Raw genomic sequence first — 21,024 nt, 5'->3', positions numbered from 1 at the left:
CTGATACGATAAAAAGTCATGCCTGACTAGCCTCATGTTCTTTTTTTTTTCTTTTTGATGAGGCAATCAGGGTTAAGTGACTTGCCCAGGGTCACACAGCTAGTAAGTGTCATGTATCTGAGGCCATATTTGAACTCAGGTCCTCCTGACTCCAAGGCCAGAGCTCTATCTACTGCGCCATCTAACTGCCCCACATGTTCTTTTTTTTAAAGTGTTATTAGAATGGGGCAGCTAGGTGACACAGTGGATAGAGCACTGACCCTGAAGTCAGGAGGACCTGATTTCAAATCCGGCCTCAGACCAAACACTTGACACGTACTAGCTGTGTGACGCTGGGCAAGTCACTTAACCCCAATTGCCTAAAAGCAAAAAAAAAAAAGTGTTATTAGACAGATCAGAGAAAGGATGTATACACAGTCTGCCTGCGTTTCAGTGAGTTATTTGGCAAAGTCTCTCATGACATTCTTGTAAATAAAATGGAGACACATGGGCTTGTGGCTGGTTCGATGACAAATTACTATATTCAAAGAGAAGTGACTAATGGATGTATTTTTGCTCTAAGGGGGCTCTCTTGGAGCCTCCTCACCCCCAAACTCTGTCTTTGGTCTCGTTCAGCTTGATATTTTCAGCTATGATTTGGATAACAATACATGTATAGTATGTATGTCAAATGTGTAGATGACAGAAAACCAGGAAAGATAGCTGGCATCAGAATTGATAATGACAGAATTGGTCTCTACATCCGTCTCATCAGGTTAGAATGAAGGCTGAATCAAACAAGTTACTATTTCATAGGTGTGAGTACTCATTCTGTGACTGCAGACTGTAACCTGTCCACATCTTCTCATTCTAGATAATTTTTGTCCATGTTTTCACCAAATTCTCCATAAATGGTTTTCTCAACATGCTGGAGGCCGTGTGTGTGTGTGTGTGTGTGTGTGTGTGTGTGTGTGTGTGTGTGTGTATGTAATTATCTTGGAGATGGTCAAGCTCACCACTCCATAACTTATTAAATCCCTTTTCTTCCTCTTCTTGAGTGATCTTAAATCCTACGGCACTTGGTTCCTTTCTCTAGAATACATTTAAAATGGGAAAGGATCTTAGAGATCATCTCATCTGGACCCTCTTGTTTTACAGATATTGAAACCGAGACCTACAGAAATTAAAGCCAATCCAAGTGTCCTTTCAAGATCAACACAGGTAGCAAATGGTAGAACTGAGGTTTGAACTCAGGTCTTTTAACTCTAAACTCTATGCTCTTTCCACCATATTGACACTCAGGCTGTATCTCATACTTGCTCTACGACCAGACAAACTTTGTATCTGGTCATACAAGAAGAATCTGGGTCATCCCTTTTCCTTCTTGCTCCCTTTCCCCATCTGTTGCCTGCAGCTGCCAGCTGTGCCTGCCACAATGTTTGAATAGGCCAGCTGTGCCAATGATATCACATTTGTATGGGACACAGGGTCCCATTTTTAGCATCCTCCTTTTGGGTTTGCTCTGAGATTTTCCACCTGTGGCTTCTACCATCTGCTTAGGAACATACCCCAAGACTTCCTCCTGGCTGTTATTTCTAGGAGATCCTCAGATTTGGGTGATGACCTACCCTCTTTCCATTGGCAAAATTGTAAAGCTTATGAAATTTGTTTTTGGCAACAAACATGCTCTTTCCACTCCCTTCTTTTCCTTCCATCCCCTCAGATACCTACTATTTTCTGAGTTGCCCTGTCTCTCCAGTCAGACAGGAAAACTTACTCAGACTGGGATATTAAAGACTTGATGTATTTCCTCCTCTATATCAGAAAAGATGTACAGGAAGTTAATGAGTTTAACCCAAAGTAATGGCAGCTCTAATGACAGCATTTCAGGCATCAATGGGGGAAATAGTATCCCAACACTCCCCAGTCACATGGTCTACGCCTGGACCCACCCCTAAGGCCAGCACTGTTGGAAAGACTTTTCTTCTAAGAGATTCTCTATGATGGAGGAAGGGGTGCCATAGGTTCCATGTCAACTTGGAGGGCTGTCTCCAATGGAGTGTCTCAAGTCTCTGTATTGGTTTACTTTTTTATATTAGCGATTGAGATGAAGGCATAGATAGCATATTCATCAAGTTCCAAGTGAAATGAAACTTGAAGGGATAGCTTAAAACAGGAGGATGACTAAGATGACCCAAAAAGGTTTGACAGACCACAACATTGATCCATAATCCATTGATCCATTAAGAGAACAATGAATCTAATAAGGTGAAATTTAAGAGGGATCAATTAATCAATCAATAAACATTTATTAATAGCAGTGCCTATTATGTGCTAGCACATAGTACAGAGAGAAGAGAGCATCAAGGAGGAGAGAGTGATCGACAGTGTCAAAAGCTGCAGAGAAGTCTAGGAGAATAAGTGTAGAGACCTGGATTCAAAAACTCAACCTCACAAGTTCAAGATGGTGGAAGCATGGTTAAGCAGACACTTACCGAATAAAGATTTTGGGGATTTAGTGGACTTCAAGCTCAATAGATGTGTGTGATGTGGCAGTCAAAAAACCTGAAAGTAATTTTAGGTCACATTGGGAGAGGTATAGCTTCTAGGAATAAGGAGGCAAGTGGTCTTCCTGTACTCTTTCTTGCCTGATCAGGTCGTATCCTGAGTACTGGGTTCAGTTCTGAGCACCACAGTTTAGGAAGGTTATTGATGAATATTAATGAACCAGAGAGGGGCAACAAAGATGGTAAGGGCCTTGCAACTATGCTTTATGAAACTCAGTTGAAGGAACTGAGAGTATTTAGCCTGAAGAAGAGAAGATTCATGGAAGACATGATAGTTGTTTTCCAATATCTGAAAGTCCTTGATGTGGAAAAGAAATTACACTCATCTGTTTGGCCTTTGAGGGAAATATGGGTGGAAGTTACAAAAAGGTGCATTTAGGATCAATATCAGGAAAAATGTCCTATCCATTAGAGACGTCAAAAAGCATCTTGGACTCCCTTGGGGAAAATAGTTTCTCAAGTAGACTATTTGTTGAGTACATTGTGGTTGGAATTTCTTTTTGGGTGGCACTGAAGTCCCTACAGTTCTATGATTTTGTGTCTCAACCAATCTCCCTTGCTGCTTGAGCACTTTGAAAGAGTGTGGAAGGATATTGCCCTGAGAGAGAACCATCTTTGGAGTTTCCATGGAGGTAGAAGGCTCCCTGGACTCCTGAGCTCTGTCAGAGGGTACACAAAAAACAAAGCTAGCCTTCTCCATTGGCAGAGGAGGTGACCATCCGTCTAGCGAGATTTTAGCAGTCTGTATCTTTGCCAAGACAGCTCCAAATGGGGTCACAAAGAGTCAGACATGACTGAAAAGATTAAACAAAAACCAGACTCCAAAGTCTCATCTTTCCCTACCAACTGGCAGATGCCTGAAATTCTATCATGAGAACTTCATGGCATTGGCTTAATTCTACAGCTTTGATCCTTGTGAAAATATGAATATCCCCGAGAGGGGTACAGTATAAGCTGGTGTTAGCCCTGGACAAGCCCTGTGTAAACAAAGGGTCTAGAGGCAGTTTTTGGTAGGGTCAGAGGGAAGGAGAGCAGGCTGGCTCTTGATATCTGGAGGTCCCACGTAGTGTGGTAAGAAAGAGACATGAAAGAAAGAAGCTTGGGGAGGTCGAACAAACTTGAATGACTAGACTTTTGGGAATTTGAGTGAAAGTCAGGTGAGTGGAGAAATGGGGAGAGTGGACATTTGTTTTACCCCAGGTGTGTAAAGAACCCTATAAGAACTGTCTTCAAAGTCCTACAAGATTAATTTCCCATGGATTTGTGATTACTAATTTGCAAATAATCCACATTCCCGCCATCCTCATTACTCAAATTAAGATTTTTATATCTAGCCTTAGTCTTTTTTCTGAGTTCCCATCTCACATCATGAACTGGGCAGGAGGTGGGGAGTCTGGGAATGGGGTCTCTGAAGACAAATGTCTACCTTTTTATAGTATTGCTTCCATTCCTACCTTTTGCCTCCACTTTGACAATATGGCATTGGATTATCAGTAAATAACTCACAAGGTTTTTGTAAAGACCAGTGAGATAATACATGTAAGGTGCTTCGTGAACCTTAAAGTCCCATCCTCCTCCTCCTCCTCTTCCACTCCCTCCTCCTCTTCCTTCTCCTCCTCTTCCTCTTCTTCCTCTTCCTCCTCTTCCTCTCCAGACGGAAGACTTGGGCTTTAGTTGAGGCTTTGTCACTAGTTAACCAAGTGACTTTGTGTAACTCACTTCTCAATGGACTTCAGGTTCCACATCTGTAAAATGAAGGAGCTTGGGATTGTCTCTGGTGGGGTATAGCATGCTTCTGTCATCAGATCCTGCTTTTGATGCTTATAATTTATGGGACCTTGGGCAAATCACTTCACTTTCTTGAGCCTGTGTTTCCCCATAGGTAATATGAGAGGGTTGGATTGGATGGCCTCTGAGGTCTTTTAGGCAGGTTACTTACTCTTCAGGGCCTCAGTTTCCCTATATGTACAGTGAAGGGAATTGAACTGGATGATCTCTAAAGTTCTTTCTAGTTCTAATATTCTATGATTCCTTACTATCCTTGCCTTAATAAGGAGGAGGGGTGGGCCAGGCAGTATTTAAGTGACAGTTGGACTTAGCCTATGGAAGGAGAAGAGGGTAAGGCTAGCCCTTTGCAAAACTATCAACAGGTCATTTAAATTGCACAGTGGTTAGAGTAGACCTGGGTTGAAATACTGCCTCGATACTTACTAGCTGTATGACCTCGGATAAGTCATTTAGCCACTCTGCCTCAGTTTCCTTATCTGTAAAATCAGGATACTAATAGCACCCACCTTCCAGGGTTGTTGGGATCAAATGGGATAATCTGTGTAAAGTGCTTTGTAAATCTTAAATTACTATGTAAGTACTAGTTGCTATTATTTAACCTCTCAATGACCCCAGTCAGCTATCTAAGATTATAAATTCCATGTTAATGAGGGGCATTTCTACCAGTGGAAACTTCTTACACTGATGACATCCTAGGTCTGGACAATAAAAACAATAACAACAGAGATATGAAAAGGCAAGGAAAGTTCATTTTTGATCGGGCTTCCCGTAGGAATGGGCATTTGAGCCAGCTCTCAAACGCTGGGTCGGATTTCATGAAGCACATTTGAGGGAGGACATTGCAGCCACAAGAAACCCTATTGGCGTAGACAGAAAGGGGAGAAGCCCCCCACAGGTATGAGAGAGTGAGTAACCCAGGATGGACTCTCAGGAGGGAATCGTGTGTGATCGGTCTGACTAAATAGAAAAACCTGGGCAGGGAGGGCAGGGACCTCCCCTCCTTTTTTTTCTTTGTTTCTTCAGTCTTTGCCTTCCCCCGTGCCTAGCAGAGTGCTAGCTAATAGGTGGCAGGAGAAGGGGGGTGGGGCTTAGGGAGAGGAGAAGAGAGAGTGGCATTATTAGATCTGTGCAGCAGGAAAACTAATCTACTATTAATCTGCAGCCAGGATGTGAAGGACGTATTAGAGGGGTGAGAGAGAGTAGAGTGGGGAGAGATTCATTAGGAGGCTATTCTGACAAGCCCTGTAATGAGGACCTGTCCTAGGGTAAAGGGGGAGGGTGGTCATGTGAACAGAAAGGAGGAGAGAGAATGAGAGATTCTGACTGAGGCAGAATCTGAGGGTCTTGCTAAATGATTGGATGGGAAATGTGAGGGAGAAGGTAACACGGAGCTATTGGGGTCTGGATGACTGAATCAATGCTGGTGCCACTGACCCAAATAAAGAAGCCAAGGAGCAGAACTCATTTTAGGGGGAAAACCACTAAGTTCTCTTTCACACCTGCTGAATTTCAGGTGCTGCTGAGAAGTCTAGCTGGAGATGTATGGTGAACAATTGGAAATGAGGGCCTGGAGCTTGGACCTGGGTGTAGAAATTTGAGATGCATCTGTACAATGGGAAGATAGAGGTAACTGAGATTGCTAAGGAAGCAAGTTCAGAGGGAGAAGAGAAGAGGATACTGGAGATATTCAGCTTAAGGGAACAGAACAAGAAGGTCATACAATCAAAGCTGTAGGGCCGGAAAGGGCCGTGGTGGTCACTTGGTCCAATGCTCACATTTCTCAGATAAGGAAGAGACAACAAAAGAGAAAAGAAGTTGCAACCTGAGAGGCAACAGGAGAACCAGGAGTATTGTGTTATTGATATGGAGGGGAGAGATGGCATAAAGGAGGCAGCTTAGCCCTTTGACTCCCCCGGGGTTATGGATCTGAGCAGTTTTCACAGGGGATTTTAAGCAGTTGCTGAGGTTCTCATAGCTGATCACAAAAATGCTTCATTTGGCTTATGAAAGTACTGCACATTCCAGGCATTTATATGATCTACTTACCTACGGATCACTATGGTGCGATACAGTCACCATGTGAAGATCTATAAATTTGCACCAGATTGACTTTATCCGTTTTGTTTGATTGAAACACTAAACTCAGTTTATGCATGCTCAGCCTTCGTGGTCCATTGGCGGTTTTGATATCTGCTCCCAATTTAGGAGTCTAAGAAATATGATGTAATTACCTTTCACTCTTTGTCTGCTTTTGTTGACTTTTTTACCTTAGATCCCTAGTGCCTTCATCGTCCCTCCCCTCTCCCTAGACATCTCCCCAGTCTCCTTTTACCCCACCATACCATGCTCCTTATCTTTGCCTGTTCCATCAAAATGTTACTACTTGTGTCCCAACCCCCTCAGGAAGGTGCTAATCTACTGTGACATGTTAACTAATTATACCATCCAGAGATATATGGATTTTTTAACAGTAGTATTCAAGAGATAATGCCTTAACTCAAAGGATCTTGCCAAAGTGCTTTTGCATTTGGAACAGAATTTCAGTAGTGTTCTAGGCTACTAAGAGAGATTCTTTATTCAGGGGGCCTTTTCAAGATCTCACAAAGCACCAGGTGTATCACACCCAACTCCTACAAGTCCGCTTTTAGAGTTTCATTCGTTTGGGTCATAAAGAATTTTTATTTCTGTCTCCTCCTTCCTATTTTAGCCACTATCCTGCACAGGCCCTGATGACTACACCCCAACCTGAACTTTCAGAAGAGTCTCCTAATCTAATCTGCCCACTTTTACTCTTTCTGTCTCTTTCTCTCTTTCCCTCCCTCCCTCTCTCTCTGTATCTTTCTCTGTCTTTCTTTCTCTCTGTCTCTGTCTCTCTCTCCCCTCCCCTCCCTTATGGTCCCTCTGTATCCCTTTCTCCCCAACCTTCCCCCATCCCTGTCTCTCACTTTCTCCTCCTCTCTCCCATTACCTCCCTTTTCTTTATGTCTTACAATTCTGAAGTACCCAAACAGTCCGGCAAAGGGGTAACACTTGAAGCTGTTCTTTGGTAACACTTCAATAAGCACCAGTTAATAGCCATATAGAATATGGCTCTAGAGGAATGGAACTGGAGCTAAGGGCCTGGATCTGATGGGAGGAGTTCCAGCAGAGGATAGAAGAGATGTCTGAAAGCAAGAGGTGGGAGGGAATCAAAGAAAGCTGTCACTGTCACAGATTCCCTCATCCTCTCACCCCCTCCCATTATTCCCTAAAGAGCGAGTGTGTGTGTGTGTGTGTGTGTGTGTGTGTGTGTGTGTGTGTAAGTAAAGTAGCCTGGGAATGTGGTTTAGGGAAGGGACAACAAGGACTGGATTTCCTCATCAGTGAAATGAGGGGCTTGAGTTCGATGTCCTCTGAGATCCTTTCTAGCCGACACCACTATTCTCTCATGAGGAGGGCTGCCCGGACTGGCTCCTCCTTCCTCAAATGGTGATGATAGGAGAGAGCTGAGATATAGTGGGACACTGCTTTGCAGCTGGAAAGCACCCAAAATATTAGCAGTCAAAATCAAAGCGTTCCCTCCTCCTGTCTCTCACTGTCCATTCTGTCAGCTTTCATCCCAAATCCGTCAATTTGTATGCTGCCAAACTTAGCAGAGTAGAGTGGACATCTGCCCGGGCAGGCTTCATTATTTCTAATAATAATTATTTCTAATAATCAGTGATCGTCTCCAACAGAAACCTGAAGGTTCAGTCATTGAAGGGCTCACCCCCATCCAAGCAGCAGGATTTCACAAGAAGATTGGAACAGTTATTTCTCCCAAATGGGAAAAGTCCTACTGGTTCTGAAGAAGACAGATGGCTCTCTGTCTGACAAGTTCGTGATCTGGAGCTGAAATACCAAAACACCTAGGCAGGATCCTATTGTTTTTGAAGATCAATCAATCGATCCATCAGTCTGTTCGTCGATGAAGCAATGAATGAGTTTGCTAATGGATCCATTTGTTAATCAAAAAGTAGTAGAAAAATCACTGGATTTGGAGTCAGAACACCCGAGTTTGGATCTCGGTGGTGCCGATCTCTAGTGCTTTGATGTATGCAAATCGAAACATCCGAACCTCTGTTGCCTCACCTATAATACTAAAAGTTTAGATTAAATAAGCTCTAAGGTTTCCTCTGGCCAGGGATATGAAGGTAAACATTTAACAATTAGCTCTCCAAAATCATTCTCCAAAACCAACAAAATTAAAAAATGACACATTTCTATGTTTAATTTGAATTATTAACATTTTCTCTGTTGCTTCTTAAATCTAGACAATCAACCAAACAATAAAGCAAGCCTGATTTGTAGCATTTGTTGATTTCTGAGCTGTTAAATGCTCATACTGAAAATTTAACCATCCAGAGAGCTGGAATGAGTTGGCTCCAGCATACCCCTGCCTCCAGCCCTGAGACTCTGAAAATCTATGAAGATGCAACTATGAAGAATGGGACATACAAAGAAGGATAAGATCTAGCCCTTCTCAGGGAACCTGCAGGTCCAATCAGGTAGAGAAGACTCAGTTACTAGTAAGACATGAAGTCCATGATTCATTGCCAGATGAAACCAGGCTGTAATTAGGAATTCTGTCACTTGGGGCAAGGGATCCTAAGAACACAAGCAGTGGTATGCTGGAGCTAGCTCCTACCAGGAGAGAGCCTTTTGTTAAATGTTCATTGTGAGCATTCATAACTTGGAAATCAGCAAATGATATAAATCAGGGCTTGGTTTATTATTTTGTTGATTAGACTTAGGAAAGTGATGGAGACAATGTTAATAATGAAGGTGAAACTTAAAAGTGTCTTGAATACTTCATTTTTTCAGAGAGCCACTTGTTAAACATTTATCAGCACACCCTTGTAACAAGGTTTTATGACGGAAGAGACTTTGGTGCACTACCCTGTGGGGAGAGGAAGGGTGATAGACATAGCCTCATGGCCATCATGAAGATTGTGCTGGGCGTAGTGAAGCACTGAGCTGGAGTGGAGCTCACTTGCTGTGGCTGCTGTGGAGAGATAGCTCACTGCATATTTATTCTTGCTAACTAGCTGCTAAGCCTATTTGTTTATACTTCCCAAAGTATAAATGTCGTCAGTGGCCTCCATATTTGGGTTCATGGGGCAAAGTCTTGGTCTCCTACTCTGGTCATGGCTCCTAGCACAGATAATGGCCAGATGAGGAGGAGGACATTATGGGCAGAACAATCAGAAGAAGTTTCGCAGAAGAGGGAAGACTTGGTTGATCTTGAGGGATAAACAAAATATAGAGGAAGATATATCAGGCAGGGGAAATAGTAGCCAAAGAGGCAGACATGAACAAGGATGTTTTCAGTACACAATGACTACAATGTCATTGGCCAAGTGGGCAGCATATGCCGGGGAGGAGGCTGGGAAGGTAGGTTGGAATCAGACTGTAGAAGTCTTTAATGCCAGTCTAAAGAGTCTGGATATTAGACTGTAAGGCAGCGGAAAGCCTTCCTCCATTCCTTCAGAGCTTATTCTCCTCCTTCAAACTCTTTGCCTTTGATCTGTCCTCCATCCTTTGGTCCTTCCTACACACTTCCATTTTCCTTTTAGGATGCTGGGTGATCTTTTGCTTTATCTTGCTTGGCACCAGGCCTCCATGTCATTTGTTGGCCACCATTTCTATCCAAACCATGCTGCCGTTTAACCCTACTATCCCCTCTATCCCCTTTTAGCTCCCCTGTATGTGTTGACTTTCCCCATTAGAATGTAAGCTCTTTGGGGGCAGGGACTGTCTTTTTCACTTGTATTTGTATACCTGAGATTTAGCATAATGCCTGGCACATAGTAATAAATAAGACTTAATAAATGTTCTATCCATTAATCTATCTATCTGTCTATCTATCTATCCATCTATCCATCTATCTATTTATCTCTCTATCTATCTGTCTACCAATCTATCTAGCTAGCTATCTGAAAGGGACTAGGCTGAGGTGCTTTTTTTATATCTTAGAGGGAAGGGCATACTCAGTAAATTAATAGGGTCAACAACATTGCATTGGAGGGGATTAGCTTACTCAAGGGTGAGAAAACTATTTTCAGGCACCTTTGAAACCACTGTATTTGTATGCCAATAATGAAATACAAATGGCAGCGAGGTGGCACAGTTGATAAATCTCTGGGTCTGGAGTCAGGAAGACCTGAGTTCAAATCTAGCCTCAGATACTAGCTGTGTAACACTGTCCAAGTCACTTAACCCTGTTGGCCTCAGTTTCCTCATCTCTAAAATGAGCTGGAGAAGGAGATAGTAAACCACTCCATATCTTTTCCAAGAAAACCCCAAGTGGGGTCATGAAGAGTTGGATGTGACTGAAAAACAGCTGAACAACAAAAATGAAATACAAATTATGATTGGTTATCTATTTATTAAAGCACGACCTTGTAACAGTTGATTCTTCACCTGAAATCAATGCTGTGCTTTTACAAGATAGTTTCTAACTGATTAAGTGGAAGATGTTGGCCAGGTGCTCTGTATTGGTGCTAATAGTCTTTTTCCTGTCCTTGCTTCTGCAGGTGCCCCTTTTCAAAGGTCTCAGCATCCTCACGCTACCTCCTGCCGCCACTTCCACTTGGGTCCCCCTCAGCCACAGCAGCTCACTACGGACTTCCCCATCGCGCATCCTGTGCAGTCCCAGCCGGGCCTCAGTCCCCACATGGCCCCGGCCCACCAGCACAGCGGCACCCTCCACCAGCCCCTGACCCCGCTGCCTACCCTCCCGTTCCAGGACGTCACAGGTCCCTCCTTCCTACCTCAGGCCCTGCACCAGCAATACCTCCTCCAGCAGCAGCTCCTTGAGGCCCAACATCGCAGGCTGGTCTCACACCCCAGGTGAGTGACTGAGAAGAAGGGCAGGCTGAGGGGCTCTGGGGAGTGGGGACACTCTTCCCTGAGTCTTGATGCCATCCTCCCCTGGGAGGCTGTTCCTTCCTTACAAGCAGATGGACTGGCTGGCCAGGTCTGGGAGTATTGTCAGATCATTCACTGCATCAACCCTTGTTGTTTACAGAGGGAGATGTTGCCTCAAAACATGAAATGACTTCCTAATAGCTAGAGCTGCCAAATAAGAGAAAGCTCTGATTCATGGGGTAGTGAAATCTCTGACACCGGGGGGGGGGGGGGGAGAGAGAGAGAGAGAGAGAGAGAGGAAGAGAGAGAGAGAGAGAGAGAGAGAGAGAGAGAGAGAGAGAGAGAGAGAGAGAGAGAGAGAGAGAGAGAGAGAGAATGAGAGCAATCAGAGAAAACTTCCTGGAGGAGCTGGTACTTTGAAGGATAAATGGGATTTGGACTGGTGGAGAAAAAACAAATGTGGAGATGGGAATATATGTGCCATACTTGGAAGAGAGTGAGAGGGAAATGGACCTGACTAGATTGGAGGGTTGGCATTGGGGAGGAACAGAAGATAAAGGAACCAGAGGTTGCAGGGTACTGTGTAAAGAATGTTGCATTTGAAATCAAGGAATTTGCGTTCAGATCTCAGCCCTGCAACTTGTGTGACCTTGGACAAGTCACTTACCTTCTGTGGGCTTCAGTTCCTCATCTGTTATCATCCAACAAGCATTTATTAAACACCTACTATGTGCCAGGCATCTGTAAAATGAGGGGATTGAATGAGATACCCTCTGAAGTCCCTTCTTGCTTTAAATCTTTTTGTTTCTTTAATTTAGTGCCTTTGGTTTTCATATCACATTCATTTCTGAATGTATATATCCCTCCCTACTCCCCTACCCAGAGAACCTTCCTTTGTAACAAAGATTAAAAAAGAAATGGGAAAAAAATAACAGCTTAGCACAACCAAACAATACACTGAGAGTGTCTGGTCAGCTTTAAATCTATGATCCAAAATTGGAGAGGTAGAAGGTGCACTACATTACACCTATGAGAAATATCTAAGTACTGGACGGGGATCAGCTGGAGAATCCTTGAGCTTCCCGGACTAAGACGGGTGGGAGCCCTCTGGTAAGGCTTTCTGGAAGAGACGAGGTCTCGGAAGGGACGGGCAGGGACCTGGCTCTGCACTGGGAGCCCTGATGTTGATTCCTGGAGAGACTGGTAGGGGTGGGTCCCAGCATGTGCAGCTTTGCCCTAAATCAAGTGCGTCTATGCCACAGGCGGACTCAGGAACGTGTGTCCGTTCACCCTCACCGGCTGCATCCAGGCTTTGACTTCAGCCATCAACTACAGACGCCTCAGCCCAGGTATTTGGCTGAGGGCACCGACTGGTGAGTCTCCTGGGCATCCTGTGTCTACCTCCTCTCACTGTCCGGGGAGCACAGGCGGGGCATGGGCAGCTGGGAATTTGCCAGTGAGTGGGGGAGGTGGGAGAATTTCTTGCCCGTACTGATTCCATCCTTTCCCCTCTTTAATTTGAGTAGGAAATGAGACCTACTTCCTCATCTATTTACCCGCCCCAACTGCCCCTTCTGGCTAACCCCCCCCCTCGAGGCTAGATAGCAGAACAATAACTGCTTATTGATTTGACTGTTTGCTGTCCATTCCGTGTCTAGGTCTGTGCTAGGGACTGCGGGAGACACTAGCAAAGGGGACCTGGACCTGGCTAGCTCCTACAGAGCTTACAGTCTAGTGGTAGTGGGGGCAGGAAATGCATATAAAATAGCAAAAAAGACTGCAAGTATAAAAGATGTCATAAGGTGCTGTGTGGTTACTGCCAAAAGAGTAGAACTGACACCAGAAACTTTGAATTTTACTGGCTATGTGACCCTGGGAAAGTCATTTAATATCTCTGCACCTCAATTTCTTCTTCTGTCAAACTGGGATAATGATACAAATCCGTATAGTTCTTGTGAGAGAAGACACTTTGAAAATTCTATGGAGATATGAATTGTCATTATCTGGAACTTGGAGTCTTCCTTTGAATCTTATTCTATAGAGGCATGTGACACCCTGTCCATGTCTTGGTAGCAGTTATGACTGGCCACCAAATTGGTTCTCCTTCCTTTCTCAAGGAACTTAGGACCTTGCTCACAGTCTTCCTCTCCACCCCAACTTCTGTCCTTATAGAAAGGGGTACATCAGCATTCATGATGGTCCCTCAACTCTCCTGACATTTATCTTTAGCCTACTCCATAACTATGTACAAGAATGGTCACACCCTTGATCTCTTCATCACCCACAAGTGTTCCCCTTCCAGGATCAAGAATTTCAAAATTCCTTTTTCCTACCACAATCTCTTGTTATTCTGTCCTTCCTTAGGCTTTACTTCTCCCAAACCTATTCTTCATCCATGCTGTGACCTCCAGGTCCATCCCTCAATGTTCTCTCAGCCCATCACATCTGGCTTTACTTTCCTCCCTTCCCAATATTGACCCATCGGCCCATTCAGCTGTACATTGCTATTCTCTAATTTCTTGCTGCTTCTCCCTATCACTGCTCATATCTTGCAAACCCTAACCCAAGATTACCTTCACCATTCATCTCTTCCAAGCCTAGTTCTGCTTGCAGTTTTGATCCATCCTTCCCCCATACTCTGTTCTCTTCTGGCAGATTGCTTCCACAGTTATCCCCTCTCTCACTCTCTAATCTTTAATCTCTGCTTATCTACTGTCCTCTTCTCTGCCATGTGCAAATAAAAGTAAGTCTCACCCATCTTCAAAAAACCTTAACTTGATCTTATATCTATTATCTCACAAACAAATCCCAAAATAAAAAATGCTTACCCTCCTCACCTCTACTTCCTCTCCTCTTATTTACTTCTCACTCTTGCAATCTGATCTCTAGCTTTTGCAACAATTATCAAATCAGCACTCCTGCTCCTAGAAAAGCCACACCAATCTATTTCCCTGTGGTTACGTTCATCATCTCAGTGACTTCTCAAGCCAAACTGCTCCTCCCTGGCCAACACCCCCTTATATGTGTTATTTTCCCTTATTAGAATGTAAACTCCTTGAGTTCAGAGACTATCTGTATTTCTGCATTTATATTCCCATCACTTTGCACAGAGCCTGGTACATTGTAAGTGTTTAATAAACACTTTTTCATTCATTCATTCATTCACTCACAAATAATGAAACTAAAGCTACTCACTCCAAAGTTACCAATGATCTTTCTTTAAAAAATATTTATTGATGTTTTTTGTTTTTCTATAACCTTCATCTCCTAATATATTTCTCTCCCCTCACCTACCCAATGAGCCATCCTTTATAACAAAGAATAAACAGAAAGAAAAAAAATTAGCAAAACCGATGCAACAGAATCTAACAGTGTATTCTGTTTTCCACACCCATAGCTGCCAAGCTCTTGAAAGAAGGGAGAGACGTTTTCTCATCTCTTTTTTGAGGCCAAATTTGGTCATTATAATTACATGGTGTTCAGCTTCATATTTTTCTTCTTTTCATTCCATTTTGGAGTCTCAGAGATCTCTTAATTGCTGAATCATATGGGCTTGCTTGTCCTCATATGGTCTTCTTGAGCTCTCCACAGCCATTTGGTGCTCTTGACAACCCATCTTCAATGTTCTCTCCTCTCCTCTTATGATTGCCCAGTGTCCTGTCAGTCTTCACCATCTGTTTCCCATTCCCTAACTATGGATGGAATTCAAGACTCCATCCTGATCCCTCTTCTTTTCTCTCTCTATGTCTCTGACTTCATGATCTCATGAGCTTCCAAAGGTTCAATTATCAATCCAGGCGAGTAACTCCTAGTTCTTTATATTGAGCCTAGAGTCTTTCATCACCAACAGCGTTTTGGGCTTTTCCAAATATTTGTTCCACAGATCTCAAATTCAAAATGTCTACTAACATATCAACAATACTTATTGTATTTTCCTCTGAACCTTCCCCTCTTTCTAGCTTTTTTAATTCTGTAGAGAGCAATATCATCCTTCTGGTTGCCCAGGTTTGAAACCTAGTCTTCTTCAATCCTTCACACTTTTTCACCTCTCATGTCTAAACCAATTGCCAAGTTTTGTCCTTTTTACTGCCACAGCATCTCTTGTATCCATCCCTTTCTCTCAACTTACAGGGCCACCATACCCCCCTAGTTCAGGACTTCAGCATCTCTTGCCTGTACTATGGCAATTGTTTCCTAATTGGTCTTCTAGCCAGGATTCTCTCTTCACTACAATCTATCCTCCATAAACTGCCAAAGCAATGTGCCTTAAGCTTAAGTCTGAGCATGTTAATCCTCTCATCTAAAAACTCCAGTGGCTTCTATTGACTCTAGGGTAAAATATAGATTCCTCTGGCATTCAAATCCCTTTATGCTCTGACTCCAACCTTCCTCGACAGCATTATTCCACTTACTCTCCCTTCATGCATCCTGTAAAGCAGCTAGGTAGTGCTATAGTGCACAGAGTGCTGGGCTTGGAGTCAGGAAGACTCCTCATCTTCCTGAGTTCAAATCTGGTCTCAGACACTTCCTAGTTGTGTGACCCTGGGCAAGTCATCCTGTTGGCCATAGTTTCCTCATCTGTAAAATGAGATGAGGAAGGAGATGGCGAATCACTCCAGTATCTTTGCCGAGAAAACCTCAAATAGGGTCATGAAGAGTGGGACACGACTGAAAAACAACCGAACAACATCAATGCATTCTATGTTCTAAGTCAAATTATCCTAGTTGCCTTTCCTTATACATGTCAATCAGCTGCCTGACCCCGTGCTTTTGCGTAGGCACTATTCTTGGCATTCCTGGAATTCACTACCTCCTCATCACTGCCTCTTCAAATCCCTAGCTTTCTTTAAAATTAGTTCAGATGCCACCTCCTATGTGAAGCCTTCCCTGATCCCTCCTGATGCTTGCCTCCCTCTTTCCCCTCATCCTTTACTTTGTGTGTAGTTTGTATTAACCTATATGCAGGGGTATAATAGAGCCAGTTCTGCCTTGAGTTGTTAAATTTTTATTGTGAACACTTAACATCTCAGAAACTGGCAAAGTCTACACAACAGGACTTTGGTGGCTTCCCCCCCCCCCCAATCATCTAGATTTCAGTGATGGAGAAAATGTTAATAATGCAGCTTAAAAGTAATAGTGTATGAATAGAGGTGGTTTTTTTTGACAGCCCCGTCAATTGCTCTGCACATACTTGTTTATATGTGTTTATATTATTTTCTCCAAAAGAATGTAAGTTCCTTGAGGGCAGGGAATGTGTCACTTTTGTCTCCTTTCCCTAGTGCCCAGCACAATCCCCGGCAAGAAAACACTTTATAAATACTTGGGGATGATTCATGGATTTACTAAATCAAGAAACTCTGAGTTCTAATCTTGCCTCTGAAACTGAATAATGCCTAGTGTAGTCCTGGCACATAGTGGGTACTCAATCAGTGTTCGTTGAATTGAATTTATAACTGTGAGACCTTGGACAAGTTACTCAATCTTTCTTAGCCTCAGTTTCCTCATTTGTAAAATAGGGATAATAATATCTGTAGCACCTACCTCAGGGGGATATTGTGAGGCTCAGCTGGCATAATGTATGCAAAGCATTATGCAAACCTTCAAGGGCTATGTAAATGCCAGCTACCTGCTTAACAAGTTGTGAGGCAAATATGAAGCTTTCAAGGGCTATGTGAATGTAGCAGTTATTATTGTTGTCATTTATTGTTATTAGCCATAGGATCTGCAAGATCACTGTGGGCTGGGGTGGTCAGGGAATATTCAGTGGAAGAATTAGTATTTAAGGTGGGCCTCAAAGGATAGATGGGATTTAAATAGGCTCCGACTCCAGGTGAGGGCAAAGATTTGGAGACAGGAATGCAGGAGGCATTTTCTGGAGATAGGAAGACTAGTCTGGTTAGAGTAGAGGTCATCGATGTGGCTAGTGTGAAATGAGGCCAGAAAGAGAGATTGAGGCAGGATCTCAAGAGCCTCGAGAGCCAGGTTTTGTGCAGTTACATCCTACGTGATGTGAGTAGCTGCTGAAGTTTCCGACAGTTTAGTTTATACAGAAGCCCTATCATTTCATGCCTTTGGAAATATAATCACACCTCACTAATTTGGTCTAATTTATAAGGGAGGTCAGTCTAACTTAGAGAGCAAGTGGGGATGAATAGATATTTAACTAAGATAACAAAGTTGGGTTATTATGTAATTACTTGAACTGGCCTAACTGGGTGTTTGTCAAGGAAGGGTCCTTTGGGGATATTATTTAATAACAGATAAAAACAACTTACATGTAAAATTCCAATCATTGGCATTCAAATAGAATATTTACTTTTATGGAGGACTGTGGCATAGTAGAAAAACCAGCTTACCTTGGACTCTGAAGATATGCTTGTTAAGTGTTGCTTCTGACACCCTGGATGGGAGGCTGAGCCTGAGCTGTCCAGGTAGCTCAAAGAGCATCCAGATTGTCCCAAATGTAGAGTGGCATTAGTAGGGGAGATTACTCACCAGTAGCTTCCATACAGTTGAAATCGTAGGTCTGGACCAAAAGAAAAATGAAATGTTGAAAACAGTTGATTTTCTTAAAGTAGATTAGATGTGCCTCCTACTATCTTATTTCCATTATTTATTAACCAAGCTAGTCCTTTTATTTTTTTTTAATGTAGATAAAGAAAAGGTCAATTTCATCCCAACATTTTCCTAGTTAGTAATTGTATGAATTAATGAGATTTTACTACAGATCAAATCCTTTCCCTCTGAAACATAATTATGAAATAATACTGTTAAACTATAGGTCAGTGTTTTTCCTGCTCACAGTGTATTTTAGCTGAAGGCATGGAAGTTTTGGATTTGAATTCATATTCTTCCACTTAGTACCTATGTCACCTGTGTGACCCTGGAAAAATTACTTAACCTCTCTGGGTCTCAGTTTCTTCTTCTGCAAAATGAGGATCTTGTACTAATGATTTTTATGGTTTTTCCAACTCTTAAGTTCTATGACCTAAATATAAAGTTCTATTAGCCTAAATGTTTGGGTAGCTAGGTGGCCTAGCTGGTTAAAGTGCTGGGCCTGGCATCAGGAAGACTCATCTTCCTGAGTTAAAATCTGGCCTCAGATACTTACTAGCTGTGTGACCCTGGGCAAATCACTTAACCCTGTTTGCCTCAGTTTCCTCATCTGTAAAATGAGCTGGAGAAGGAAATGGAAAACCTCTGCAGTATCTTTGCCAAGAAAACCCCAAATAACATCATGAAGAGTCGGGTAGGACTGAACAATACCAACCACATGACCTAAATGTAAAAATTGTAGCCCAGAGACCTGACCAGTGCCTCTCAGCACAGATCTTTGGGGAAACCCTCCTTGTTCTGCATTTTCTTTTCTATATTTGCTCCCTACTGTTTTGCTTCTTTTGCCAAGGCTGGTCCCAATTTTCAGTCAGCTTCAGAAGTTTCCAGAAGAACAGAACAGCTATCCCTCCTCCTGAGTAATTATCTCTGCACCAGTAAGTTCTGGTACAGTGGTGATGAGGGGGTTTTGTAATTATGATAAAGCTAACTACGTTGCATGGCCCTCTTCTTCCTTCTGAGAGATTTCTTCTGCCAGGAGACCTTGAATCTGCTAATTGGATTAGAGAAGGAGCTGCTGCTGAAGGGGCCCATCTCCCCATTCCACAAAGAGCCCCTGGGACAGAAGGAGGCAGGAGGAAGGGGAGGGATGTGTCAGGAGGTTTGGATTATTTCTCAGGAGGCTTCTGAGGTGTGTGGCCTTCAGAGATCAGATGGAGAGCTCACAATCTTGCCTGTTGCCAGCCCCAAGTGGCTGGAGCCACAGCTACTGAATTACTGTCTGAGGCTGGCTAGTTTTTCTTCCTTATTTGAGGAAAGCTTATGTTAGTCTTAGAGCTTCTCAGGGACCCCTGAGGTGAAAGGGGGGCCTCAGGGTTTAGGGGTGAATGCTGGAAACAGAAAGCCTTGGAAAGGTTTCCAGATAGGTTTCTCTTCCCCTCCCAAACAAATCCTTTGCACTTTGGTTAATATCTAGGCCCAGTCAGATTGAGAGGCAGGCTGATTTAGGAAAAAGTGAATTGATTTTGCAATCAGAGGACGTAGGATCAAAGCCTATCTCTGATATACAGGTCACTTCACCTCCTTGGGTCCCAGGGTCTTCATCCAAGAAGAGAAGGTGGAACTAGGTGGCTTCTGAGGTTACTTCCTCCTCAAGATTTATGATCATAGCAACCTAACACTATTCTAGTCATGTCCCCATAGTAGAAAGACTCAGGGGCTCTAGTATGGAGTCTCAACTTTCCTTTTTTTTTTTTTAAACCTATGTGACCTACAGCAAGTCACTTTACCTCTGGGACTCAGTTTCCCCATATGTAAATTGAAGGGATTGGCTTAAATAATTTTTAAGGTCCCTTCCAACTGTATGTTAAAGAATTCTAAGGGTTGAGCTGAGGGTTCATAATGAGTAATTAGAAGCTCAGCACACTTAGGGGCATATCCATACCCCTGAAGGTGACATTGGGGAGGATAGTTACCTTCCCCCAGCCCATCTCTTGGAGACAGAATCATGGGCTGGCAGGACACTGGGCCTGACCCAAGGGAGCCATTCCAAGGTCATTATAGCTGTTAGCAAGTGAACAGTGCCTGTTCCAAGTGTCACGGACATGCCTTAGCACCTAATTATAGGCTAACTGATTTGTGATATTTAAATGACAAGATCTGATGGAGTACAATCGAATCCTTGCAGTAATGAGCTGCATTATAACCATGTTCTTTTGTAGTGATAAGAATAATGACAAAGTAAGTTCTAATAAATGGGGCTGGCTCTGGGGAAAAAATTGGGAAGCTTGGGAAGCTTCAGACATCCAGGGCCCTCATATTCTTCCCCATCAGACCCTGTCTTCAGGAAAGGTTCTCCTAGGTGGTGATTTAGCTCTTTATCACTGCTGTTAGAACATGGGGCTACAATTCAGGAAAACCCGGGTTTGAATTCCCCCTCGGTCACTTACTATGTGACTGAGCAGCTCACTTAATTTCTCTGGGCCTCAGTTTCCTCATTAAAATGAAGAGATTGGACTCAACCTCTAATGTCCCTTCTATCTCTAAATTTTTAATTCTATGGTACTTTGTTCTCTGGTGAGAAGAGTGTAGGTATATGCTTGCATGTGGTTGCATGTGTATGTGTGTAAGTATATGTTGGAGGAAAGTGTGTGTATAATAAGGTAAAGGCAAACAGGGATTTGACCCAGGGATAGAGGCAGTGTGGTACATGGTACATAGTGCGTGGTACAGCATTTAGAGTTAGAGGACCTGAAGTCAAATTCCAGTTCTGCTCTTTACTACCTGGATGACTTTGAGTACATTACCTCTGTGTGGGCCTCAGTTTCCTCATCTGTAAAATGAGGAGGATTGGACCAAATGATTTCTACATTCCCTTGGGTAACTCTTCCTGACCCCAGTTTTGGGAGTTTTCTCCAAGAAGATACTGGAGTGGTTTGCTGTTTTCTTCTCCAGTTCATTTTTACAAATGAGGAACTGAGGCCAACAGGGTCAAGTGACTCGCCCAGGGCCACACAACTAGTAAGTGTCTGAGGTCACATTTGAACTTGGGAAGATGAGTTTTCCTGATTCCAAGTCCAGTGCTCTATGCAATACACCACCTCACTGCCTGGGTAGGGGGTGAGGAATGCTGAATTTGGAGGGTTGGAGAGGCTTTTGGAATGCTTTAGGGACAGAAACAATAGAGATGAGCACTTAGCAAGAATACTTAGTGAAAGTGGAAGTTACCATCTCCCAGCTGGAGCGACTT

The 21,024-nt window shown here is 43.2% G+C and overlaps 1 protein-coding gene across 1 annotated transcript in view; it reads left to right on the top strand.

Annotated features, from left to right (window-relative positions):
- ARK2C (arkadia (RNF111) C-terminal like ring finger ubiquitin ligase 2C) overlaps positions 1-21,024 on the top strand; it is a 161,992-nt gene that overhangs the window by 124,171 nt on the left and 16,797 nt on the right. The window contains exons 2-3 of the mRNA XM_020985765.2: positions 10,889-11,204; positions 12,485-12,595. Coding sequence (XP_020841424.1) covers positions 10,889-11,204; positions 12,485-12,595 — 427 coding nt within the window. The remainder of the gene's footprint in view (positions 1-10,888; positions 11,205-12,484; positions 12,596-21,024) is intronic.

This window comes from Phascolarctos cinereus, unplaced genomic scaffold (assembly GCF_003287225.1).
Source record: "Phascolarctos cinereus isolate Bilbo 61053 unplaced genomic scaffold, phaCin_HiC Scaffold_4;HRSCAF=312, whole genome shotgun sequence".
Classification (NCBI taxonomy): Eukaryota; Metazoa; Chordata; class Mammalia; order Diprotodontia; family Phascolarctidae; genus Phascolarctos; species Phascolarctos cinereus.
Note: the sequence above shows the minus strand (reverse complement) of the source record. Positions and strands in the feature narration are given on the sequence as shown.